Raw genomic sequence first — 27,329 nt, forward strand, 5'->3', positions numbered from 1 at the left:
TGAAAACAAAGGGGGGGGCGTGTCAATGTAAATAGTCTGGGTGGCCATTTGATTGATTAATTGTTCAGCAGTCTTATGGCTTGGGGGTAGAAGCTGTTAAGGAGCCTTTTGGTCCTAGGCGCTCCGGTACTGCTTGCTGTGCAGTAGGAGAGAGAATAGTCTATGACTTGGGTAACTGGAGTCATTTACAATTTTTGACACCGCCTAGTATATAGATCCTGGATGGTAGGAAGCTTGGCCCCAGTGATGTACTGGGCCGTACCCACTACCCTCTGTAGGGCCTTACGGTCAGAAGCCAAGCAGTTGCCATACCAGGCGGTGATGCAACCTGTCAGGATGCTCTCGATCGTGCAGCTGTATAACTTTTTGAGGATCTGGGGACCCATGCCAAATCTTTTCAGTCTCCTGAGGGGGAAAAGGTGTTGCTGTGCCCTCTTGTCAACTGTCTTGGTGTGTTTGGACCATGATAGTTTGTTGGTGATGTGAACACCAAAGAACTTGAAACTCTTGACCCGCCTCACTACAGCCCGTCGATGTTAATGGGGGCCTGTTCGGCCTGCCTTTTCCTATAGTCCATGATCAGCTCCTTTGTCTTCGTCACATTGAGGGAGAGGTTGTTGTCATGGCACCATATTGCCAGGTCTCTCGTTGGCGGTGATCAGGCCTGTGTCGTCAGCAAACTTAATGATGGTGTTGGAGTCGTGTTTGGCCACGCAGTCATGGGTGAACAGGGAGGGGACTAAGCACGCACCCCTGAGGGGCCCCAGTATTGAGGATCAGCGTGGCAGATGTGGCCCGTCAGGAAGTCCAGGATATGGTTGCAGAGGGAGGTGTTTAGTCCCATGGTCCCAGTAATAACCTTTGTGGGCACTATGGTGTTGAACGCTGAGCTGTAGTCAATGAACAGCATTCTCACATAGGTGTTCCTTTGGGAAAGGGCAGTGTGGAGTGCGATTGAGATTGTGTCATCTGTGCATCTGTTGGGGCGGTATGCGAATTGGAGTGGGTCTTGAGTTTCTGGGATGATGGTGTTGATGTGAGCCATGACCAGCCTTTCAAAGCACTTCATGGCTACCGACGTGAGTGGTACGGGGCAGGAATCATTTAGGCAGGTTACCTTTGCTTCCTTGGGCACAGGGACTATGGTGGTCTGCTTGAAACATGTAGGTATTACAGAGTCTGTCAGGAAGAGCTTGAAAATGTCTTTGAAGACACTTGCCAGTTGGTCCGCGCATTATTTGAGTACACGTTCAGGTAATCCATCCCTAGCAAACACAGCTGATTAATCAAATTGCATTCTAAACTGAAGATCATGATTAGGTGATTTATTTGAGTCAGGCGTGTTAGCTGGGGCTTGGGCTAAACTGTGACACCAATCAGGCCCTCGAGGACTGGAATTGCCCACCCCTGGCATAGCGGCCAAATAATTGTTTTAATCAAATAATTTTTGTATATATTTTTTTTGATAATTCAAGGGGTGTTAAAATTCCGAATTAAATAGCAATGGCTGAAACCTTTCTGTTGCATCCTTAGATGCCCAACTTGGAATGGAAACGTCTGTGTATGAATCACAGCATTATTTCAATGCCTGCCTTGATGCAATGTCACTATGTTTCATCGTCCTAATGCAGTGTTCCTATGTGTGTTCATGGCCCAGATTCGGTTGGAGCGTTTGAGGTGCTTTTGAAGTGGTGCCAGCAGCACACTGCAGGGTACGACAGGGTGAAGGTGAAAGATCTGAACCAGTCCTGGAGGTCTGGCCTGGCCCTGTGTGCCCTCATCAACACCTTCAGACCCCGTGTCATGTGAGTCTCTGGGCTTTACAAGGGGGTCAAGTCAACGTATCCACCACCTATGTAGCAAAGCAAATGCACAAGTAGTACTACAGAAGGAAAAACTTACCCATAAGCCTAGTCAAATTTAATTGGTCTGAAGGACTTTTCCTGTTCAAGTTATTCATGGTACTAACTGTCCAATAAGAAAACAAACTTCTGTGTTCTGTTACAAATAGTTGTTCTATTGTGTGCCCTCCTGAACATGCCCTCGGTCAACATAGTAGCTATCCCTAACCTCTCCCTCCACAGTGACATGTCCTCTCTGGAGGAGTCTAATGCAGTCTACAATAACCAGCTGGCCTTCAACTTCCTGGAGAGAGAGCTGGGCATCCCTCCCATAATGTCAGCCAGTGAGATGTCTTTCAAGGGACAGCTAGACAAGCTCTCCATGGTGCACTACCTCACACAGATCCACGATGCATTCAATGAAAGGACACCTACTAAAGGTATGCATTAGGGCAGTGGTTCCCAAACTTTTTATAGTCCCGTACCGCTTCAAACATTCAACCTCCAGCTGCGTACCCCCTCTAGCACCAGGCTCAGCGCACTCTCAAATGTTGTTTTTTGCCAGCATTGTAAACCTGCCACACACACACTATACGATACATTTATTAAACATAAGAATGAGTGTGAGTTTTTGTCACAACCCGGCTTGTGGGAAGTGACAAAGAGCTCTTATAGGACAAGGCACAAATAATAATAATCAATAATTTTGCTCTTTATTTAACCATCTTACATATAAACCTTATTTGTTCATTGAAAATTGTGAATAACTCACCACAGGTTAATGAGAAGTGTGTGCTTAAAAGGATGCACATAACTCTGCAATGTTGGGTTGTATTGGAGAGAGTCTCAGTCTTAAATCATTTCCACACACAGTCTGTGCCTGTATTTAGTTTTCATGCTAGTGAGGGCCGAGAATCCACTCTCACATAGGTACGTGGTTGCAAAAGGCATCAGTGTCTTAACAGCGCGATTTGCCAAGGCAGGATACTCTGAGCGCAGGCCAGTCCAGAAATCTGGCAGTGGCTTCTCATTAAATTCAGTTTTCACAGAACCGCTTGTTGCAATTTCGATGAGTCTCTCTTGTTCAGATATCGATAAGTGGACTGGAGGCAGGGCATGAAAGGGATAACGAATCCAGTTGTTTGTTCTGTTCGTTTCGGGAAAGAACCTGCGTAATTGCGCACCCAACTCACTCAGGTGCTTCCCTACATCACATTAGACATTGTCCGTAAGCTTGAGTTCATTTGCACACAAAAAAATCATAGAACGATTGAAAGACCTGTGTCTTGTCCTTGTTAATGCAGACAGAGAAGAGCTCCAACTTCTTAATCATAGCCTCAATTTTGTCCCGCACATTGAATATAGTTGCGGAGAGTCTATGTAATCCTAGATTCAGATCATTCAGGCGAGGAAAAAAATCACCCAGAAAGGCCAGCCGTGTGAGAAACTCATCATCATGCAAGTGGTCAGACAAGTGAAAATTATGGTCAATAAAGAAAACTTTAGGCTCGTCTCTCAATTTAAAAAAATGTGTCAATACTTTGCCCTTTGATAACCAGCGCACTTCTGTATGTTGTAAAAGCGTTACATGGTCGCTGCACATATCATTGCAAAATGCAGAAAATACACGAGAGTTCAGGTGCCTTGCTTTAACAAAGTTAACCATTTTCACTGTAGTGTCCAAAACGTCTTTCAAGCTGTCAGGCATTTCCTTGGCAGCAAAAGCCTCTCGGTGGATGCTGCAGTGTCCCCAAATGGCGTCGGGAGCAACTGCTTGCACACGCGTTACCACTCCACTATGTCTCCCTGTCATGGCTTTTGCGCCATCAGTACAGATACCAACATGAGCAGCAGCTACGTTTAGCTACATACTGACCGTTAGTGGAATTTCCGCGAGAGAGTAGCGGTTAATGTGATTGGATGTTCATTATTTGACTAGGATACCTGTATTTAACATTGTGTTGTTATTTTTCTGAACACTAGATGGTTTAATTTTATTTTTGGCAGTGAAACGAGGCTACTCAGGCGAGAAAAAAACCTCACCCAAATGTATACCCCCATTGTTTGTTTTTACATAAAAAAAAAATGTGAATCACATTTTTATATTGCGTACCCCCGACGTAATTTGGCGTACCCCCTACAATGCCCCAGTTTGGGAATACCTGCATTAGGGCAATGATTGTCGTACATGTTACGTAATAATCACTGTGATTGTTTGTTTGATCACTTGTAGCCTTGACTCCAGCTATCTGGAACAAGAAAGTGCTGTTGGTCTGTTTTCACGAGACTACATTATGTATATTTATATACTTTTCTGTTACTGTGACATTGTTATCTTGTCATTGAGCATAGTTGTATTCATTACATGAAGATGTTTATTGGCATATTTCTAGTTGGCATTTCTTAAAACGCTGGAGCAAGATTAACTGTATCAATAGTGTTTTCCCTCTGAAATGTGTTTGATGTTGATAAAAGGGAGAGGGGCTGTCATTGTCACTTTAAGAGCATTACCCAGCATGCCTATGGTTAGAGTAGCTGGGGCTGAGCTCATAACCAGCCCTGATTGGCTGCCACGGTTGTGCCACTCTCCTGCGGTCGGTGGGTAAGCCAGGCAGCAGCCAAAGCAAACAGCATCAGCCTCTGAGGAAATGGCTTATCAGGCTCGGGTGGGACTAGCCTCAGCCTCACCTAAAAGAGATCTAGCTACTATTCCTGTGAGGAGTACAGATTTTCCCGGGCTGTTTTTGCTGCCGGAGCTATTTCTGGTAAATACTAGCAGAGTGTGTAGGAGAGAGATTTTCAGTGGGGATCCAGCATTTGGAAGCAGGCTTGAAGAGCGGTTGCTCCGCTTGGCTTTGTCTTGTCTCTGTGATGCTGGAGGTAGAGTATCACTATGTAAGGGGATCGGCTGGCTGGCTGACACACAGATGAGCATGTTTGTTGTTCCGCCAGAACAGAGCAGGAGGACACTAAAGCTTGTGTGTATTTCTCTCTCTGCTGCAGAACCTCAGAGCTTTCCCCTGAAGCCATCCAAGACCCTGTCTTTTCGGGCTGCTGTGGTCTTCCTCAACAACCTCAAGCACAACTCTCTGCAGCGACGCAAGGTAAGGTTCAGGCAAGCAGCTGCATGTTGTCACTGAGACCACTGTGGTTGGCTGTTTAGTGTTTATTTAATATCAGGGATTGACTGGATAAGAACATTTGTGCAAAACCAGTTGTCTTTTGGGTGAAAAGGAGAGTAGGCCTACCTCAAGTTCATATGGACGTCATTCTTTTTCATGCAACTCCCTGCAGAGCCGCGAGGTGCGCTCAAACAAGCAGCTGCATGTTGTTGCTGAGACTACTGTAGCTAGATTATGTACTTAATATCAGAGTTTTCGAGATGAGAACCTCAAATTCTTATGCCTTGTCATTTTAGTTTGTTTCTTGTGATTATACTTTCATTGTACATTCAATTTTCACTAGTTACAGTATTTTTAATGATCATTTGATTGTTTTAGTTCTGTATTATAAATAAGACCATACTGCATGAGGTTTACAATTTATTTGGGCCTTTTTTGGCCTTTTCCAAAATCAACTGTAATGGCAAAGATACTTTTCAAACATGCAAGATAATATCTAAAGCATTGGTCATTTTGAGGTTATTCAGTCACTGTAATTTTAAACCATAAACGTGGTCACATGACTGTTTTCTCTTTTACACAGGAGAGACTGGCAAGCAAGAAAGAAGAGAAAAGGATGATGGGAGAGGAAAAGGATGTGAGTAGTGTCTAGAATACAAATGATATCCTTATTATCAGAGGCTCACATACAGTACAGAGCTTACCTTTCCCTTTATTGATGGATGTATCTGCAGACTTCAGGACTAATCCAACTGCTATACTATACTGTGTTTCTGTGCTTTGTTCCTCTATTTGATTACTACTGGGATACAGAACCCAGAGACATGTACAGAGTGAAGAGTTGTTGAGCCCATCAGATTTGTCATTTTGTATTGTGCGTCTTTCTTTGGCCTTCAGGACAACTCCCTAATGTTGAACCATAAGCAGGTGTTTTTGTGCTATGTTATTGAACTACTGTAAAAAATATTACCGTTGCTCTCAATTTCTTTCCCCCCAGCCTTTAGCTCCTCTCTCAGCCCCTACGGTGAACCCTGACCCTGTGAACCCTGACCCTGAACCGAGCCTGACGCCAGGCATCAGTAGCAATGAGGAGTGTTACTTCTGTTACCAGCGGGTCTATGTTCTGGAGAGGATCAGTACTGAGGGAAAGTTATTCCACCGTAGCTGCTTCACCTGCCATCAGTGCGGCACCACCCTTAGACTGGGCGGGTATACCTTCAACCAGCACACTGGTGAGTAGTGAGCACCGCTTGTACCACAGGCTATACTCGGGTACTCTTTTTCAGGGCAATAGACTAGTGGGTAGTCTGCAATTTTAGTAACAAATGTTATTTATAGGGTCCCAATGAGCCTTTTGAATCTTTTAGAAGCATAGTTTTTTTTAAACAAGATTCTATAATAGAACATCATGTTACTGTACAATAGAACAATAAAACATGTTACTGTACAGTAGAACATCATGTTACTGTACAGTAGAACATCATGTTACTGTACACTAGAACAATACAACATCATGTTACTGTACACTAGAACAATACAACATCATGTTACTGTACAGTAGAACATCATGTTACTGTACAGTAGAACATCATGTTACTGTACACTAGAACAATACAACATCATGTTACTGTACAATAGAGCATGTTACTGTACAGTAGAACAATAGAACGTCATGTTACTGTACAGTAGAACATCATGTTACTATACAATAGAACGTCATGTTACTGTACAGTAGAACATCATGTTACTATACAATAGAACATCATGTTACTGTACAGTAGAACAATAGAACGTCATGTTACTGTACAGTAGAACATCATGTTACTATACAATAGAACGTCATGTTACTGTACAGTAGAACATCATGTTACTGTACAGTAGAACATCATGTTACTGTACAATGGAACATCATGATATTGTACAAGTGGGACTTCCATGGTCATTATTTACTCAAGCTTGGAAATATTTTGTGTGAAATGTTATGTTAAATTTGGTCTGTTCGCAAAAAGGCTGCAAATTACTCCCTCTTTTGTCAATACAGAAACAGAATATAGCTATGTCTATTCCAAAAGCTGTCGTACCTGTAGGAAGTTAAAACTTACATTTCCGGATGATAAATACAGCACAGTTTTATTTATTTATGCAGCATATGAAAGATTAATAAAAGATACCCTTTTACATGTTTGATGGTTCATGTGAAAAGGGGAACAGGAGAAAGGGTTATCAAGTAGCGTCTCTCTCTAACGTGATCCAGACTCTCTGAAAGCTGTTGTTTTCCTTCTCATGTGCCCTCAGGGAAGTTCTACTGTGAGCTGCACTCTGAACAACTAGAGATGGAGAACGGGGAACAATGCCCATCCGTTCAGGTGGGTCTCTGTTCTGAGTTTGAGCAGATGGGAAATTAAACCGTTCTGTTGCATACCATGTTGCCAGCTTGTGGCTTACTTGTCTATGTAATACATTGCTTTTGACTCACAAGACTAGTTCATTTCACAGGACATTGTGCTTTAACCATTCATTTATAGAGGAATGTTTAATCACATAATACAATGCCAATGATACAGTGCTTCTTCCATTCATTGAATTTCTTCCCTTCCAGAATACAATAGAAGATCACAATGAGAAGGAGAGAGGTGTGAATGGGATCTCCAGTGAAGAGCACTCACCTTGTCCCTCTGAAGATGATGATGAAGAGTACTCTCTAGACTCGGGTCTTCCTAAACCAATGGCTCCTCAGGGTGAGGAACACCCCAGCAGCAAACAATCTAATCCTGTAGAGGAGCCCCATGTCCCACCAAATCCACCCATAGACGTTTTCCTGGAGAAAGGGTTTAAGGCCAGTGAGGTGGAGGAAGAAAAGGAGGGGAAGGAGAGGGTCGAGGATCCCCCCTCATACCCCCCGACCCCTGTCCCAAAACCTCGTCTGTCTTGTTCGGAAATCCCCAGCCCTCAGGCCTCCCCTCCTGTACCCAAACCACGCACCGTCCTCCCCACCCCAAAAAGGGACATGTCACCGGCCCATGTAGGGGAGAAGGGGTCCCTCGGAGCAGCAGGAGAGAAAGGGACCCCCAAGTCAACCCCAGCCCCTGACTCCAGGGCGAAGCAGTCCCAGCGGAAGCTGCAGCTCACTGACAAGGAGAATAACCAATTAGTCAACCTGAGCTTCAGCCTGGACTCTGACTCAGAGACACCTGGTTCTTCCTCCTGCTCCTCTTCAACAGCCACAGCAGGGGGTCCCAGCCCACCCAAATCTCCAGGTATTCCTCCTCTCTATTATTGCTTTTGTTTGTTTTGATCTCTTCTACTGTGTTTTAACTGTAAGTGTTAGGATTTTAAATGGGGAGGAGTTTTCACGGGTATGACACTACAAGCATGGCACACCTGTATTTGGGGAGTTCTTCGCTACAGATCATCTCAAGCTCTGTTGGGTTGGACTAGCTCAGGTTGACTGCACAGCTATTTTCAGGTCTCTCCAGAGATGTTCGATCGGGTTCAAGTCCGGGCTCTGGCTGGGCCAGTCAAGGACATTCAGAGACTTGTCCCTAAGCCGCTCCTGCGTTGCCTTGGCTGTGTGCTTAGGGTCGTTGTCCTATTGGAAGGGGAACCTTCCCCCCAGTCTGAGGTCATGAGCGCTCTGGAGCATGTTTTCATCAAGGATCTCTGTAGATTGCTCAGTCCCTGCTGCTAAAAAAGATCCCCACAGCATGATCCTGCTACCTCCATGCTTCACCGTAGGGATGGTATTGGCCAGGTGATGAGCAGTGCCTAGTTTCCTCCAGACATGTCGCTTGGTATTCAGGCCAAAGTGTTCAATCTTGGTTTCATCAGAACAGAGAATCTTGTTTCTCATGGTCTGAGAATCCTTTAAGTGCCTTTTGGCAAACTCCAAGCGGGCTGTCATTTCCCTTTTACTGAGGAGTGGCTTCCGTCTGGCCACTCTACCATAAAGACCTGATTGGTGGAGTGCTGCAGAGAAGTTTCTCCCATCTCCACAGAGGAACTCTGGAGCTCTGTCAGTGGCCATCAGGTTCTTGGTTTGGCCGGGCGGCCAGCTCTAGGAAGATTCTTGGTGGTTCCAAACTTCTACCATTTAAGAATGATGGAGGCCACTGTGGTCTTGGGGACCTTCAATGCTGCAGAAATGTTTTTGTACCCTTCCCCAGATTTGTGCCTCGACATTATCCTGTCTCTGAGCTCTATGGACAATTCCTTCAACCTCATGGCTTAGTTTTTGCTCTGACATCCACTGTCAACTGTGGGACCTTATATAGACAGGTGTGTGCCTTTCCAAATCATGTCCAATAAATTTAATTTACCACAGGTGGACTCCAAGTTGTAGAAACATCTCAATGAGGATCAATGTGAACAGGATGCACCTGAGGTCAATTTCAATATTAATCAATATTAGAATAAGGCTGTAATGTGGAAAAAGTTAAGGGGTCTGAATACTTTCCGAATGCACTGTAACTCCTTTTGAGGTATGATGATAAGTTATGTTCAAAATTACCACAGTTGGTAGCGTGAGGGTTAAATCGAGTTTGATTTGAGGTGCAGATTGCCAGGAGGAGGAGGGCTACTGGATTGGGGGCCCGAGGCCGGCGGGACACATCCGGGAGCTCAGGAACCGCCGCTGCTTCAGAAGGAAAGAGGAGCCTGAGGAGGGCCAGGGTCAACACGGCAGGGTCCGCTCCAAGTTCTCCCCCTGGAACCTCTCCTCCCCTCGGCCGAGGAGGGACTACCGCTTCAGCGTCCTCAACAGCCAACCAGGTAAAGCTCCCTGTAAAGTGGTGTGGTTGGACTGTCTCAGCTTTGCCACAGTATTTATCTATCTATTAAATAAATAGCATGTATTTGTATAGGCTTTGTACAGCAACAGTTGTCACAAAAGTGCTTTCCAGATACCTGACCTGGACCCCCAAAGAGCAACCAGCAGTTGTTGATTCCCATGTTCTTCATATCTGTCCTGAATGAATTGTTTTATTTCTCTATCTTCACAGAAGTACACTATCACCACAGTGTATCCGAAGATGGTGGTGCTGCTGCTGCTGCTGCTGCTGCTGCTGCTGCTGATGATGATGATGATGATGATGATGAGTTGGATATGTTTGGAGTAGATGGCATGGATTTATATGATGATAAGGTAAGGACTGGGACTTGTTTAGCTGGCATTTTAATTCCATCTATGGAATTTCATTATATATACAGTACCAGTCAAAAGTCTGGACACACCTATTCATTGTAGAATAATAGTGAAGACATCAAAACTATGCAATATCACATATGGAATAATGTAGTAACCAAAAAGGTGTTAAACAAATCAAAATATATTTTATATTTGAGATTCTTCAAAGTAGCTACCCTTTGCCTTGATGGCAGCTTTGCACACTATTGGCATTCTCTCATCCAGCTTCATGGGGTTGTCACCTGGAATGCATTTCAATTAACAGGTGTGCCTTGTTAAGTTGTGGAATTTATTTCCTTCTTAATGCATTTGAGACAATAATTTGTGTTGTGACAAGGTAGGGGTGGTATACAGAAGATGGCCCTATTTAGTAAAAGACCAAGTCCTTATTATGGCAAGAACAGCTCAAATAAGCAAAGAGAAACGACAGTCCATGGTTACTTTAAGACATGAAGGTCAGTCAATCTGAAAAATTTCAAGAACTCTGAACGTTTCATCAAGCACTATGATGAAACTGGCTCTCATGAGGACCACCACAGGAAAGGAAGACCCAGCGTTACCTCTGTTGCAGAGGATAAGTTAATTAGAGTTAACTGCACCTCAGATTGCAGCCCAAATAAATGCTTCACAGATTTCAAGTAACAGACACATCTCAACATCAACTGTTCAGAGGAGACTGCGTGAATCAAGCCTTTATGGTCAAATTGCTGCAAAGAAACCACTACTAAAGGACACCAATAATAAGAAGAGACTTGCTTGAGCCAAGAAACACAAGCAATGGATATTAGACCAGTGGAAATCTGTCCTTTGGTCTGATGAGTCCAAATTTTAGATTTTTTTGTGGGAACTCCTTCACGACTGTTATAAAAGCATTCCAGGTGAAGCTGGTTGAGATAATTCCAAGAGTGCAAAGCTTTTATCAGGGAAAGGGTGGCTACTTTGAAGAATCTAAAATATATTTTGATTTGTTTTTTTAGTTACTACATGATTCCATGTGTTATTTCATAGTTTTGATGTCTTCACTATTATTTTACAATGTAGAAAATATTAAAAATAAAGAAAAACCCTTGAATGAGTAGGTGTGTCCAAACTTTTGCCTGGTACTGTATATTATTATTATTATTATTATTATTATTATTATTATTAGCTACACACACACTCACACTTAGTCTGCTGTGTCTAGTTCCAGATCGTCCCTTCAGACCCTGTGAAGGCTGAGAAGCTACAGCTGATGAAGATGAGGACTTTGGCGCGTCGGGCCAAAACATCTGAGATGCAGCGCTTCCACAAAGCCCAGGTCAGTTCACCAAGTTATCTAATCAGCTCTGCTTTGGGATAGTTAGCATACTTGTTGTATTCTGCGCATGTGACAAATAAAATTTGATTTGACATACAAATGGTATCCACGAGTTCATCTGACTCTGGGTAAGTAAAAAAAATTGCCAGAATCTCGCAGTATCCCTTTAAAACTTCTTATGGCTGCAATCCCGCTACCGGGATCGATATGACAACAGCCAGTGAAAGTGCAGGGCGCCAAATTCAAACAACAGAAATCTCATAATTAAAATTCCTCAAACATACATGTGTCTTATATAATTTTAAAGGTAATCTTGTTGTTAATCCCACCAAAGTGTCGATTTCAAATATGCTTTTCAGCGAAAGCACTACAAACGATTATGTTAGGTCAACACCAAAACACAATAAGCACAGCCATTTTTCCAGCAAAAGATAGCAGTCAGAAAAAGCAGAAATAGAGATAAAATGATTCACTAACCTTTGATTATCTTCATCAGATGACACTCATAGGACTTCATGTTACACAATACATGCATGTTTTGTTTGATAAAGTTCATATTTATATAAAGAAAATCTGAGTTTACAGTGGCGCGTTACATTCACTAGTTCCAAAAACATCATCGTTTCAACAGAAATACTCATCATAAATGTAGATGATAATACAAGTTATACACATGGAATTATAGATATACCTCTCCTTAATGCAACCGCTGTGCAGATTTCAAAAAAACTTTACGGAAAAAGCAAATCATGCAATAATCTGAGACGGAGCTCAGAACAATAGCCAAATTAGCCGCCATATTGGGGTCAACAGAAACCAGAAAATACATGATAAATGTGTCCTTACCTTTGATGAACTTCATCAGAATGCAGTCCTAGGAATCCCAGGTCCACAATAAATGTTTGATTTGTTCGATAATGTCCGTTATTTTTGTCCAATTAGCTACTTTGGTTAGCGCGTTTGGTAAACAATTCCAAAGTCACAAAACGCGTCCACTATAACGTGACGAAAATGTCCAAAAGTTCCATAACAGTCAGTAGAAACATGTCAAACAATGTACTGAATCAATCTTTAGAATGTTGTAAACATACATCTTGAATAACGTTCCAACCGGAGAATTAGATTGACTTCAGTTGAGCGATGGAATGGAGCTGCCTATCACGTGAACGCGCGTGGTCAAAGCATGGTCAGCTCGTGGCAGTGGTGACTAATTCCTGTCTCCTTCGGCCCCCCTTCACATTAGAGTCATCAGACAAATTTCTATTGACTGTTGACATCTAGTGGAAGCCGTAGGAAGTGAAAACTCATCAATATCTCGCTGTAATTTCAATGAGAGCTTGTTTGAAAATCTAGCACCCTCAGAAAAAATCCAAACAGGAAGTGGAACTTCTCAGGTTTTTTCCTGCCATATGAGTTCTGTTATACTCACAGACATAATTCAAACAGTTTTAGAAACGTCAGAGTGTTTTCTATCCAATATTAATAATAATATACAAATTTTAGCAAATATGACTGAGGAGCAGGCCGTTTCCTCTGGGCAACTCAGTGCACCTTTCATCCAAGCTACTCAATACTGCCCCTGCAGCCATAAGAAGTTAACACTGGACGCAGTATTGACGATTGCTGCTTATCCAATATTACCCATCTTCTGCTTGTACTCTCCAGTCTATCCAGAGGCGACTGGAGGAGATCGAGGTGACGTATAAAGAGCTGGAGGATAAAGGTGTGGTGCTGGAGCAGGTACTCAGAGGAGAGGAAGGTGGGAACCCAGACAGATCCATTTGCTCTAACTAACACAATGACCACTAACAATAACTTGGAAAATACTGACCTGAGCTTGCCCTGAACAACAGGGATTTGACTTTTCATCTTTGATCCTTTGATATTCTGATGGAAGTAATTACACCGAAACATTGGTATTTGGTTAACTTTAGTAAGCCAGCAATGTACAGCTGGATTTTTTATTCTTTCAATCTTCAGCAATCATATACAGTGCCTTCGAAAGTATTCAGACCCCTTGACTTTTTCCACATTTTGTTACGTTGCAGCCTGAAATTAAAATGTATTACATTTAGATTTTGTGTCACTGCATGTGTGGGGTACAGAGATGAGGTAGTCATTCAAAAATCATGTTAAACACTTATTGCACACAGAGTAAGTCAATGCAACTTATTATGTTACTTGTTAAGCACATTTTTACTCCTGAATTTGTTTAGGCTTGTCATAACAAAGGGGTTTAATACTTATTGACTCAAGACGTTTCAGCGTTTCATTTTTCATTTATTTGTAAACATAATTCCACAGCAAAAAGGTGCAATACCCCATAATGTCGAAGTGGAATTATGTTTACAAATTAATAAAAAATGAAACGCTGAAATGTCTTGAGTCATTGTTATGGCAAGCCTAAATAAATTCAGGAGTAAAAATGTGCTTAACAAGTCACGTCAGTTAGCATGGACTCATTCCGTGTTCAGTAATAGTGGGTAACATGATTTTTCAATAAATACCTCATCTCTGTACCCCACACATACAATTATCTGTAAGGTCCCTCTGTCGAGCAGTGAATTTCAAGCACAGATTCAACAACAAAGACCAGAGAGGTTTTCCAATGCCTCGCAAAGAAGCCAATGCCTCGCAATGCCTCGCACCTATTGGTAGATGAGTAAAAAAAATAACAGCAATATACCTTTGAACATGGTACAGTGCATTCGGAAAGTATTCAGACCCCTTGACTTTTTCCACATTTTGTTACGTTACATCTTTACTCTAAAATGGAATAAATAGGTTTTTCCCTTGTCAATCTATACACAATACCCCATAATGACTCAGCCAAAATGTGTATATATATTTTTGGGGGCTGATTTATAAAAAATAAAATAAAAACATATCACATTTACATCAGTATTCAGACCCTTTACTCAATACTTTGTTGATGCACCTTTGACAGTGATTACAGCCTCGAGTTTTCTTGGGTATGATGCTACAAACTTGGCACACCTGTATTTGGGCAGTTTCTCCCATTCTTCTCTGCAGATCTTCTCAAGCTCTGTCAGGTTGGATGGGGAGCTTTGCTGCACAGCTATTTTCAGGTCTCTCCAAAGATGTTAGATCGGGTTCAAGTCCGGGCTCTGGCTGGGCCACTCAAGGACTTTCAGAGACTTGTCCCGAAACCACTCCTGCATTGTCTTGGCTGTGTGCTTAGGGTCGTTGTCCTGTTGGAAGGTGAACCATTGCCCCAGTCTGATGTCCTGAGCGCTCTGGAGCAGGTTTTCATCAAGGATTTCTCTGTACTTTGCTCCGCTCATCTTTCCCTCGATGTGGAGTAGTATTCCAGTCCCTGCCACTGAAAAACATCCCCACTGCATGATGCAGCTACCACAATGCTCCAAAGTAGGGATGGTGCCAGGTTTCCTCCAGACGTGAGGAGGCCAAAGAATTCAAGCTTGGGTTCATCAGAACAGAGAATCTTGTTTCTCATGGTCTTAGAGTCCTTTAGGTGCCTTTTGGCAAACTCCAAGCAGGCTGTCATGTGCCTTTTTACTGAGGAGTGGCTTCCATCTGGCCACTCTAGCATAAAGGCCTGATTGGTGGAGGGCTGCAGAGATGGTTGTTCTTCTGGAAGCTCCTCCCAGCTCTGTCAGTGACAATTAGTTCTTGGTCACCTCCCTGACCAAGGCCCTTCTCCCCCGATTGCTCAGTTTGTCCGGGCGGCACTGTGTTCATAGGGACATTCAATGCTTCCCCAGATCTGTGCCTCGACACAATCCTGTCTTGGAGCTTTAGGATAATTTCTTCGATCTCATGGTTTGATTTTTGCTCTGACATGCACTGTCAACTGTGGGACCTTATATAGACAAGTGTGTGCCTTTCCAAATCATGTACAATCAATTGAATTTATTACAGGTGGCTCCTATCAAGTTGTAGACACAACTCAAGGATGATCAATAGAAACAGGATGCACCTGAGCTTAATTTGGAGTCTCGTAGCAAAGGGTCTGAATACTTATGTAAATAAGGTATTTCTGATTTGTATTTTTAATAAATGTGCAAAAATGTCTAAACATGTTTTCGCTTTGGCATTATGGGGTGTTGTGTGTAGATTGATTTTTGTAAAATTCATTTTAGAATAAGGCTGTAATACTTTCCGAATGCACTGTATTAATTACGCTTTGGATGAGGTATCAATACACCCAGTCACTACAAAGATACAGGTGTCCTTCCTAACTCAGTTGCCGGAGAGGAAGGAAACCGCTCAGGGATTTCCCCATGAGGCCAATGCTGACTTAAAAACAGTTGCAGAGTTTAATGGCTGGGATAGGAGAAGACTGTGGATGGATCAGTAACATTTTAGTTACTCCACAATAACCATCATGACAGAGTGAAAAGAGGAAAGCCTGTACAGAATAAACATATTCCAAACATGCATCCTGTTTGCAATAAGGTACTAAAGTAAAACTGCAAAAACTGTGGCAAAGAAATTAACTTTATGTCCTGAATACAAAGTGCTACATATCTCTGAGGACCACTCTTCATATTTTCAACCATGGTGGTGGCTGCATCATGTTATGGGTATACTTGTCATCGGCAAGGAATAGCAAGATGGCGCCGACAAAGATGGTCGCCTCGCTTCGCGTTCTTAGGAATCTATGCAGTATTTTGTTTTTTATGTATTATTTCTTACATTGTTACCCCAGGAAATCTTAAGTATTATTACATTCAGCCGGGAAGAACTATTGGATCTAAGAGCAACGTCAACTTACCAACATTACGACCAGGAATAACCACCACCCAGGACAATGGATCTGATCCCTGTAGGCGACCCAAAACAACGGCGTCACAGAAGGGGCAGACGGAACGGTCTTGTGGTCAGGTTTCATAGACAGGCACATCGCTCACCGCTCCCGAGTATAATACTCGCCAATGTCCAGTCTCTTGATAACAAGGTAGACGAAATTCGAGCAAGGGTTGCCTTCCAGAGAGACATCAGAGATTGTAACATTCTCTGATTCACGGAAACATGGGTCACTCGGGATATGGTATCAGAGTCGGTACAACCACCCGATTTCTTCACGCATCGTGCCAACAGAAACAAACATCTCTCTGGTAAGAAGGGCAGGGGTGTATGCCTTATGATTAACGACTTGTGGTGTAATCATAACAACATACAGGAACTCAAGTCCTTTTGTTCACCTCACCTAGAATTTCTTACAATCAAATGCCGACCGCATTATCTACCAAGAGAATTCTTTTCGATTATAATCACAGCCGTGTATATCCTCCTCAAACAGATACCTCGACGTTCCTGAAATAACTTCACTAGACTCTATGTAAACTGGAAACCATATATTCTGAGGCTGCATGTATTGTAGCTGGGGATTTTAACAAAAGCTAATCTGAAAACAAGGCTCCCTAAATTTCATCAACATATCGAATGACTCGAGCTAGCAGCATTATTGGTCATTGCTACTCTAACTTCCGCGATGCATACAAAGCCCTCCCCCGCCCTCCTTTTGGGCAAATCTGACCACGACATTTTGTTGTCCCCAGCCTATAGACAAAAACTTAAACAGAAACGCCCGTGCTCAGGTCTGTTCAACGCTGGTCCGACCAATTGGATTCCATGTTTCAAGATTGCTTCGATCATGTGGACTTTGATATGTTCCGAATAGCCTCAGGCAACAACATTGATGTATACGCTGACTCGGTGAGCGAGTTTATTAGCAAGTGCATCGGTGATGTTGTTCCCACAGTGACTATTAAAACCTTCCTTAACCAGAAACCGTGGATTGATTGCAGCATTCGCACAAAACTGAAAGCGCAAAGCACTGCTTTTAATCATGGCAAGGCGACCGGAAACATGACTGAATACAAACAGTGTAGCTATTCCCTCCGCAAGGCAATCAACAAGCTAAGCGTCAGTATAGAGACAAAGTAAGATTACAAAAAGAAAACCAGCCCCGTCGCAGACAACAACGTCTTGCTCCCAGACAAATTAAACAACTTCTTTGCTGGCTTTGAGGACAATACAGTGCCACTGACACGACCCGCTACCAAACCTGTGGGCTCTCCTTCACCATGGCCAACGTGAGTAAAACATTTAAACGTGTTAACCCTCGTAAGGCTGCTGGCCCAGACGGCATCCCTAGCCGTGTTCTCAGAGCATGCGCAGACCAGCTGGCTGGTGTGTTTACGGACATATTCAATCAATCCCTATCCCAGTCTGCTGTGCCCACATGCTTCAAGTGGGTCACCATTGTTCCTGTCCCCAAGAAAGCTAAGGTAGCTGAGCTTAACGACTATCGCCCCGTAGCACTCACTTCTGTCATCATGAAGTGCTTTAAGAGACAAGTCAAGCATCATATCACCTCCACCCTACCTGATACCCTAGACCCACTCCAATTTGCCTCCCGCCCAAATAGGTCAACAGACGGCACAATCACACTGCACACTGCCCTAACCCATCTGGACAAGAGGAATACCTATGTAAGAATGCTGTTCATTGACTACAGCTCAGCATTTAACACCATAGTTCCCTCCAAACTCATCATTAAGCTTGAGACCCTGGGTCTCGACCCTGCTCTGTGCAACTGGGTCCTGGACTTTCTGACGGGCCGCCCCCAGGTGGTGAGGGTAGGAAACAACATCTCCACCCCGCTGATCCTCAACACTGGGGCCCCACAAGGGTGCGTTCTCAGCCCTCTCATGTACTCCCTGTTCACCCATGACTGCGTGGCCATGCACGCCACCAACTCAATCATCAAGTTTGCAGACAACACTACAGTGGTAGGCTTGATTACCAACAACGACGAGAAAGCATACAGGGAGGAGGTGAGGGCCCTCGGAGTGTGGTGTCAGAAAAATAACCTCTCACTCAACGTCAACAAAGCAAAGGAGATGATCGTGGACTTCAGGAAACAGTAGAGGGAGCACCCCCCTATCCACATCGATGGGACAGTAGTGGAGAAGGTGGAAAGTTTTAAGTTCCTCGGCGTACACATCACGGACAAACTGAAATGGTCCACCCACACAGACAGTGTGGTGAAGAATGCGCAACAGCGCCTCTTCAACCTCAGGAAGCTGAAGAAATTTGGCTTGTAACCGAAAACACTCACAAACTTTTACAGATGCACAATCGAGAGCATCCTGTCGGGCTGTATCACCGCCTGGTACGGCAACTGCACCGCCCTCAACCGCAAGGCTCTCCAGTGGGTAGTGCGGTCTGCACAACGCATCACCGAGGGCAAACTACCTGCCCTCTATGACACCTACAGCACCCGATGTCACAGGAAGGCCAAAAAGATCATCAAGGACAACAACCACCCAAGCCACTGCCTGTTCACCCCACTATCATCCAGAAGGCGAGGTCAGTACACGTGGATCAAAGCTGGGATCGAGAGACTGAAAAACAGCTTCTATCTCAAGGCCATCAGACTGTTAAACAGCCATCACTAACATTGAGTGGCTGCTGCCAACATACTGACTCAAATCTCTAGCCACTTTAATAATTAATAATTTGATGTAATAAATGTATCACTAGTCACTTTAAACAATGCCACTTTATATGATGATTACATACCCTACATTACTCATCTCATATGTGTATATACTGTACTCTATACCATTAACTGCATCTTGCCTATTCCGCACGGCCATCGCTCATCCATATATTTATATGTACATATTCTTATTCATCCGTTTACACTTGTGTGAATAAGGTAGTTATTGTGAAATTGTTAGATATTACTGCACTGTTGGAACTAGAAGCACAAGCATTTCGCTACACTCGCATTAACATCTGCTAACCATGTGTATGTGACCAATAAAATTTGATTTAATTTGACTATGGAGTTTTTTTTAGGATAAAAAGAAATGAAATGGAGCTAAGCAAAGGCAAAATCAGAGAGGAAATTCTAGACCAATGCACCTTTCAGCAGGACAATAACATAAAACACAAGGCCAAATATACACTGGAGTTGCTTACCAAGACAATGAGTGGCCTAGTTACAGTTTTGACTTAAATTGACTTGAACATGGCTGTCTAGCAATGATCAACAACCAATGAATAATTGTTTTTAAGAATAATGTGCAACTATTGTATAATACAGGTGTTCAAATCTCTTAGAGAATTATCCAGGAAGACTCACAGCTGTAATCGCTGCCAAACGTTGATTCTAACATTTATTGGCTCAGGGGTGTGAATAGTTATGTAAATTAGATATTTCTGTATTTTTCAATAAATTAGCAAAAATGTCTAAACATGTTTTCACTTTGTCATTATGGGGTATTGTGTGTAGATGTGTTTAAAAAAAAATATATATATAATATTTAATCAATTTTTTATTCAGGCTGTAACACAGAATTCAAGGGGTATGAATACTTTCTGAAGGCACTGTAATCCTCGTCCATATTTTCACCAACAAATAGTGGAAAATACTTTTGACATTCACCCTCTGTTTCCTCCCCCAGACAGCTGTGGTTCTCCTGGGATGATCGACCAGTGGGTCCATCTGGGTCACCAGAAGAACACTCTGGTATCTGAGGAGTCAGACCTTATAGTGGCGTAAGTATATAGCCCTGTTTTATTTTTTTGTTTGTTTTCATTCATCACATTTCAATACATATTGAGTAAAGCTTCGTTTTCTGTTTAGCACATAAGTTCCCAGCAAGCCAGTGGGGACACAGCAGCAGACGTCCCTCCCTCCACAATGTCACTATTGTTTATGCTGACCCTTATTCAACAGTTGCTTCCTTGTATTGTTGCCTCATGAGCTGTTGGCAGTGTGGGAGTTTGCTCACAGCTTACTTTAAGGCTCCATTGACTGTAAACAGCCGGAAGCAGTCTTCTAGGTTGAGTCACCCTGTTCTTATCCAGCTGGTGTTTCCTTCTCTTGGCCCCTCAGGTCTCGACAGCTAGAGCTGGAGGACAAACAGAGCACGCTAGAGATGGAGCTGAGACAATACGAGCTGGATGGTAAGTTAGCCTACACAAACAGTTTATTTTCTTTATATTCATGATGTTCACTGTATTTCAATGTGAAACACAGACCGAAACGTTGCATTTGTGTCACTAACCACGTTTCCATCCAGTTTTTATGCGATTAAAGTCATACAATATAAAATAAATCACAAGAGCTGTGATAGAAACAGGAAGTTTCGGTACAATTTAATAAAAGCAGACAGATAATTTGTTCGTTCAACATGGTGGGATCTTTTTTGTGTAAAAATGTACTATGCGAGAAATGGCAGTGTAAATGCCTTAATGCGCAAATATTTATATAATAACCATTATATCGAAGTAAACTTGGAGTCACACGATGACATGGTGTGTGGTCCTCACACTATGACTCGGAAAACCATGCAGTTTAAATTAGGCTACAGATTAAATAAGTTATGATGAACTTCACAGTGGCGCCCGAGTGGCGCTGTGGTCTAAGGCACTGCATCTCACCAAGGTTGTATCACATCCGGCCGTGATTGGGAGTCCCATAGGGCTGCGCCCAATAGGCCAAGCGTTATCCGGGTTTCTTCGGGGTAGGCCGTCATTGTAAATAAGAATTAGTTCTTAACTGACTTGCATAGTTAAATAAAGGTTCAATCAAATAAAAAACAGTGGTGAACTGCATGGTATGAGCTTGATGCCCCTTTCCAATCAGTGTTGAATGTCTTATTTTGGTGACATGATGATCGATGCTTGACTGCCGTTTTGACAGTCATAATCCATAATCTCATCATGTCGTTTCCATATGTTTGATGTGTTTGATACCGTTCCATATATTCCATTCCAGCCATTACAATAAGCCTGTCCTCCTATAGCTCCTCCCACCAGCCTCCACTGCCGCAGAGCCTACCTGCACTATCTGCCAGCTGTTGGCTAGAGCACATGTGCCATGACCAGAGTAGGCACATTTGCTATTTAACACACTGCTAGAGTAGAAAATGTGATAGAAACACATTGAACTTTAGATTTTTATTCGCTACATGAAAACTTACATTTTTTGTGCACTACATCGTCATGCACTGATTTTTTATCTGTAACAAGTCAGTTTTTTTGGAAATACACCACTAGTGGGAAAATGCACATATTTTCTTTATGCGGATTTGAGAATATTTGCATGAAAGTCTGTCGCCAATTGGATGGAAACCTAGCTACTGATAGCATTGTTGAAAGATCACTTATCGGGAGCAGCAAACAGTGTGCAGATAGACTTCTTTCTGTTCAGCTCCTGTTCAAAGTTTGTCATTTTCGTTCTGTCCGTGTCCACCCCAGATTCTGAGAAGACTGTGGAGCAGCAGGCAGAAGAGGAGCGTGTGCTGCAGGATATGCTGGAGGTGGTGGACATGAGGAACTCTCTGGTGGCCTTCCTAGACGAGAAGAGACTACAAGAGACGGAGACTGATGAGTAGCAGTCCACCTCGCTGCTAGAGGTCAAGAGACACCCTACAGCCTCAGCGGGGGCACAGGTGTACTGGGCGTGAGGGTGACTTGGACTGTAATATACACCAACTGTACAAAACATTAAGAACACCTCAGAACATACTAAATTTGTTGGTGCATGGACTCTACAAGGTGTCAAAAGCGTTCCGCAGGGATGCTGGCCCATGTTGACTCCAATGATTCCCACAGTTGTGTCAAATTGGCTGGGTGGTGGAGCATTGTTGATATACACGGGAAACTGTTGAGCGTGAAAAACCCAGCAGCGTTGCGGTTCTTGACACACTCAAACCGGTGCGCCTGGCATCTACTACCATACCCCGTTCAAAGGCACTTAAATATTTTATCTTGCCCATTCACCCTCTGAATGGCACACATAGACAATACATGTCTCAATTGTCTCAAGGTTTAAAAATCCTTCTATAACCTGACTACTCCCCTTCATCTACGCTGATTGAAGTGGATTTAACAAGTGTCATCAATAAGGGATCATAGCTTTCACCTGGATTCACCTGGTCAGTCTATGTCATGGAAAGAGTTCCTAATGTTTTGTACACTCAGTGTATATGCACAAACACACGTACAGGTACACCCACTGCCACACACACACATACACACACACACACATGAATACATGTGCAGTTACATACCCACTTAAATATATTAGTAGAGACTTGCTGCTTACAGACACACCCATAACGTTGCATTTGCGAAGCCAAAGATTGGTGAAGGTATTTCTCAACAAGTGTTGTGCTCAGTGTTGAGGCACAGTATACTGACCAGAGGCAACGACACAGACCCTGGCCTGGAGAACTGGCTGTCCTTCCTGGCCTGTGCCCATGGGCAGTCCATCCGAAGTCAAGGCAGTCCTGCTCCAGCAGCAGCCCCAGGATAGAGAGACCACCACAGCCAGCTGAACTCACACCAACCTCACTGAGGACCTGCTGACAATACAAAGCCAAGGACCCAAAGTCGCATGTTCTTAACACATGGTGGATTGTGGAGATATTATATTCTGTGGGTTGGACAGTATTGTTTCAAATGGATTCTGGATTCATGTTCATTTATTTTGGTAAACCTAAATCAGCTAGTTCTGCTAAGCACAAAGGTAATGAGATTATCGCAATTCTACTTTTGTATAATGTAGTGACAAAATTAGATATAATACAAAAAAAATTGTAGTTTGAGATTGGACCATAAAAATGTGTTTTGAAATGTCCTTATTTTCCATGAAAACATACATGAAATAAGTTGCAAAATGAACAGGAAATATAGTCGAGGTGTTGACAAGGTTATTAATAATGATTTTTAATTGAAATAATAATTGTGTCCTTCAAACTTTGCTTTCTTCAAAGAATCCTCCATTTGCAGCAATTACAGCTTTGCAGACCTTTGGCATTCTAGTTGTCAATTTGTTGAGGTAATCTGAAGAGATTTCAACCCATGCTTCCTGAAGCACCTCCCACAAGTTGAATTGGCTTGATGGGCACTTCTTACGTACCATACGGTCAAGCTGCTCCCACAACAGCTCAATAGGGTTGAGATCCGGTGAATGTGCTGGCCACTTCATTATTGACAGAATACCAGCTGACTGCTTCTTCCGTAAATAGTTATTGCTTAGTTTAGAGCTGTGCTTTGGGTCATTATCCTGTTGTAGGAATAAATTGGCTCCAATTAAGCGCCGTTCACAGGGTATGGCATGGCGTTGCAAAATAGAGTGATAGCCTTCCTTCTTCAAGATCCCTTTTACCCTGTACAAATCTTCTACCTTACTACCACCAAAGCACCCCCAGACCATCACATTGCCTCCACCATGCTTGACAGATGGCGTCAAGCACTCCTCCAGCATCTTTTCATTTTTTCTGCGTCTCACGCATGTTCTTCTTTGTGATCCGAACACTTCAAACTTAGATTAGTCTGTCCATAACACTTTTTTCCAATCTTTCTCTGTCCAGTGTCCGTGTTCTTTTGCCCATCTTAATCTTTTATTTTTATTGGCCAGTCTGAGATATGGCTTTTTCTTTGCAACTCTGCTTAGAAGGCCAGTATCTCGCCTCTTCACTGTTGACGTTGAGACTGGTGTTTGTGGGTACTATTTAATGAAGCTGCCAGTTGAGGACTTGTGAGGCATCTGTTTCTCAAACTAGACACTCTAATGTACTTGTCCTCTTGCTCAGTTGTGCACCAGGCCTCCCACTCCTTTTTCTATTCTGGTTAGAGCCAGTTTGCACTGTTCTGTGAAGGGAGTAGTACACAGCGTTGTATGAGATCTTCAGTTTCTTGGCAATTTCTCGCATGGAATAGCCTTAATTTCTCAGAACAAGAATAGACTGACAAGTTTCAGAAGAAAGTTATTTGTTTCCGGCCATTTTGACCCTGTAATCGAACCCACAAATGCTGATGCTCCAGATTCTCAACTAGTCTAAAGAAGGACAGTTTTATTGCTTCTTTAATCAGCACAACAGTTTTAGTGTGTTTTCAGTGCTAACATAATTGCAAAAGGGTTTTCTAATGATCAATTAGCCTTTTAAAATGATAAACTTGGATTAGCTAACAGAACGTGCCATTGGAACACAGGAGTGATTGTTGCTGATAATGGGCCTCTGTACGCCTATGTAGATATTCCATTAAAAATCAGCCGTTTCCAGCTACAATAGTCATTTACAACATTAACAATGTCTTCACTGTATTTCTGATCAATTTGATGTTATTTTAATGGACAAAAAAGTTATTTAAAAAACAAGGACATTTCTAAGTGACCCCAAACTTTTGAATGGTTGTGTGAGTGTGTATATATAATATATTATTATATATTATATATATGCAGTTAATGTGATTTTTACAGTTTTTTTTAATGATATTTCCACACTGATGTCAAAATTACACATTGAAATTATGAAATGATAGTGCCCTTTTTGTGTAAGAGCTGTTTGAAAAACAGGACGGTAGCTCTCAAGGAACAGGGTTGGCGAGCCCTTGTCTAGACGATGCTATCCACCAATCAGGGCTATGTATGTAAATATATTTGTATCAAACATTTGTATCAACACGATCAGACTGAGCATATATAAAAAAAAATATTATATTCATGAAATAAAAACAGTGATTTTATTAGACGTACAGTAATGATAAAAAAAAAAAAAATAACATTAAGACTGCATGGGGGCTTTAAATATATGATATTATTACTATATATATATTTTTTTTACTTCGTTAGCACTTTTCAGTGGCTCATGTTGTGGATTGCTTTGCATGTTACATTGATAGTTGATGTTATTCTCCCGAGTGGCGCAGTTTTTATTTTTATTTTTAAATTTTATTTAAATTTTATTTAACCTTTATTTAACCAGGTAGGCTAGTTGAGAACAAGTTCTCATTTGCAACTGCGACCTGGCCAAGATAAAGCAAAGCAGTTCGACACATACAACGACACAGAGTTACACATGGAATAAACAAACATACAATCAATAATACAGTATAAAAACTCTATATACAGCATGTGCAAATGAGGTAGGATAAGAGAGGTAAGGCAATAAATAGGCCATGGTGGCAAAGTAATTACAATATAGCAGTGGTCTAAGTCATTGCATCTCAGTGCTAGAGGCGTCACTATAGACACCCTGGTTCAAATCCAGGCTGTGTCACAACCGGCTGTAATTGGGAGTCCCATAGGGCGGCGCACAATTGGCCCAGTGTCGTCTGGGTTTGGCTGGTGTAGGCCGTCATTGTAAATTAGAATTTGTTCTTAACTGCCTTGTCTAGTTAAATAAAAAATAAATAAAATATTCTCAGGGGTTAATGGTGCTCTCTAGGAATCCATGTTGGATGGATTTTATATATTGGTCACTTCGTGGATATCTGTGGTACTAAGACTCAATTCTGACCCTTTTTCCAATAATTCGTTTTTTTGACCAATCTTTTTTAGAGCTGATCTGATTGGACAAAAGATCAGAATTTGTCTGCCTGTCTAAACGCAGCCTATGATAGTGTATGGGTGAAATACATTCTGAAGTGACCGGGTATTTTTTTGTTGTTGACTATAACCATTAGCCATCATTTGTCATTTGCAAATCTCTGTAAATAAATATATGTTAACAGTATGGCCAAGTTTAATACAGGGAAAACTGTTGTGAGTGAGACCCGGCCTTAGGCCTATGTATCTTATTATGCTGCCAGGACAGTACTTTGCAGAAAATCAAATAAAGATAATGCAGTTTCAGCTCCTTTTACTAAGGGCTCTATGTGTCGCTGAAGCGTTACAGATTGTTTGATAGAAATGTAAAGGTAATTTCCGATTTAGCGGACATATGCAGCGTTTGCCGTGAATGCAGTCTCCGCTAATGCGGGAACCTTGCCTTTAAATGTCAATCATGCTGTAATGCTGAACTTCCACACAATACAGATTGAATAGACTAGAACCCTTAGTTATTAGATTATACTTACAGTATTGGAGTTGTTTGCTGTATAAGACGTGTGTTGACTGTTTTTCCATCATGTTTCCATGTTTTGTTGTTGGTCCTAATGGTTACCACTAGAGAGCATACATACATTGTGTGACAGAGTTTGTAGAGACGTGACTTCACAAATTGCCCATGAACTATAAATTCAGCGAGTGTTGGCTGTAATCTACAGTTTATTCTGATGGCACTGGCATTGAATTGACTTTCAAGACATAATCTAGTATAAAGAAGTATTGTATTTTGTTTCACAGCAAATTGAACATGCTCAGTGATGCCTGCTAGCAGTGCAAAACAACTATATCCAGCCTCTTGGACTCTTTTTAATAACCTGAATATAATACTGGAAGTTATAAAAGAGGTTATGCCACCTACTGAAGGAGCTGGTGCTCTGAGGTGCAGAGGTGAGCTCAAAGTGGACCAACTCACTTAGCCACACAACACGAGCACCCTGCAGAGAAATAGGCCTCTTATTAAAGTGTTATGCAAATGTCTCCACTCTCTGCAACCAAACTAAATGAACCGACCTGAAGCCTTAATGAGTTAGATGCTCAATTATTGTATAATCATGTGCCAGATTCACCAAGGATGCGTTTACACAGGCAACCTAATTCTGATCTTTTGCCCAATTATTGGCATAATGTTGATCTGATTGGCCAAAAGAGTTGATCTGATTGATCAAAAGACAAATTATTGGAAAAAAATCCAAATTGTATTGCCTGTGTAAACGCAGCATAATTGATGCCAAACAAAGCTCCATTTGCAGGCCAAACAAAGATGGCAGGTGAAGCATTATACTACAAATGTTTCTTTATTATTATAACCTTTATTGCTAATTGTCTTTCTTTGCAAAATCATGTACATTTACCAAGGTGAATTTCCTACATGTACCTATTTTTTTAATCTCATGCAGGTTTTATTAGTATAAATATGAACCCTCATCCTCTATATTTATTATTCAGCAAAGGGAGAAGAGGTCATGAGATTAATTTGATGTTA

General features: G+C 42.2%; 1 protein-coding gene across 2 annotated transcripts in view; it reads left to right on the top strand.

Annotated features, from left to right (window-relative positions):
• LOC139557641 (F-actin-monooxygenase mical1-like) overlaps positions 1 to 26,092 on the top strand; it is a 49,633-nt gene extending 23,541 nt beyond the window's left edge. The window contains exons 13-26 of one of the 2 annotated variants that reach the window (XM_071372701.1): positions 1,658 to 1,805; positions 2,085 to 2,281; positions 4,845 to 4,945; positions 5,547 to 5,600; positions 5,961 to 6,195; positions 7,259 to 7,329; positions 7,563 to 8,220; positions 9,512 to 9,730; positions 9,961 to 10,103; positions 11,329 to 11,442; positions 13,108 to 13,201; positions 19,908 to 20,001; positions 20,342 to 20,412; positions 21,709 to 26,092. In XM_071372701.1, the coding sequence (XP_071228802.1) occupies positions 1,658 to 1,805; positions 2,085 to 2,281; positions 4,845 to 4,945; positions 5,547 to 5,600; positions 5,961 to 6,195; positions 7,259 to 7,329; positions 7,563 to 8,220; positions 9,512 to 9,730; positions 9,961 to 10,103; positions 11,329 to 11,442; positions 13,108 to 13,201; positions 19,908 to 20,001; positions 20,342 to 20,412; positions 21,709 to 21,845 (2,336 nt within the window). In that variant the 3' untranslated portion in view covers positions 21,846 to 26,092. The remainder of the gene's footprint in view (positions 1 to 1,657; positions 1,806 to 2,084; positions 2,282 to 4,844; positions 4,946 to 5,546; positions 5,601 to 5,960; positions 6,196 to 7,258; positions 7,330 to 7,562; positions 8,221 to 9,511; positions 9,731 to 9,960; positions 10,104 to 11,328; positions 11,443 to 13,107; positions 13,202 to 19,907; positions 20,002 to 20,341; positions 20,413 to 21,708) is intronic. The other variant, XM_071372702.1, reaches the window with a different exon arrangement.
• Positions 26,093 to 27,329: the final 1,237 nt, after the last annotated feature.

This window comes from Salvelinus alpinus, chromosome 28 (assembly GCF_045679555.1).
Source record: "Salvelinus alpinus chromosome 28, SLU_Salpinus.1, whole genome shotgun sequence".
NCBI classification, from domain to species: domain Eukaryota; kingdom Metazoa; phylum Chordata; class Actinopteri; order Salmoniformes; family Salmonidae; genus Salvelinus; species Salvelinus alpinus.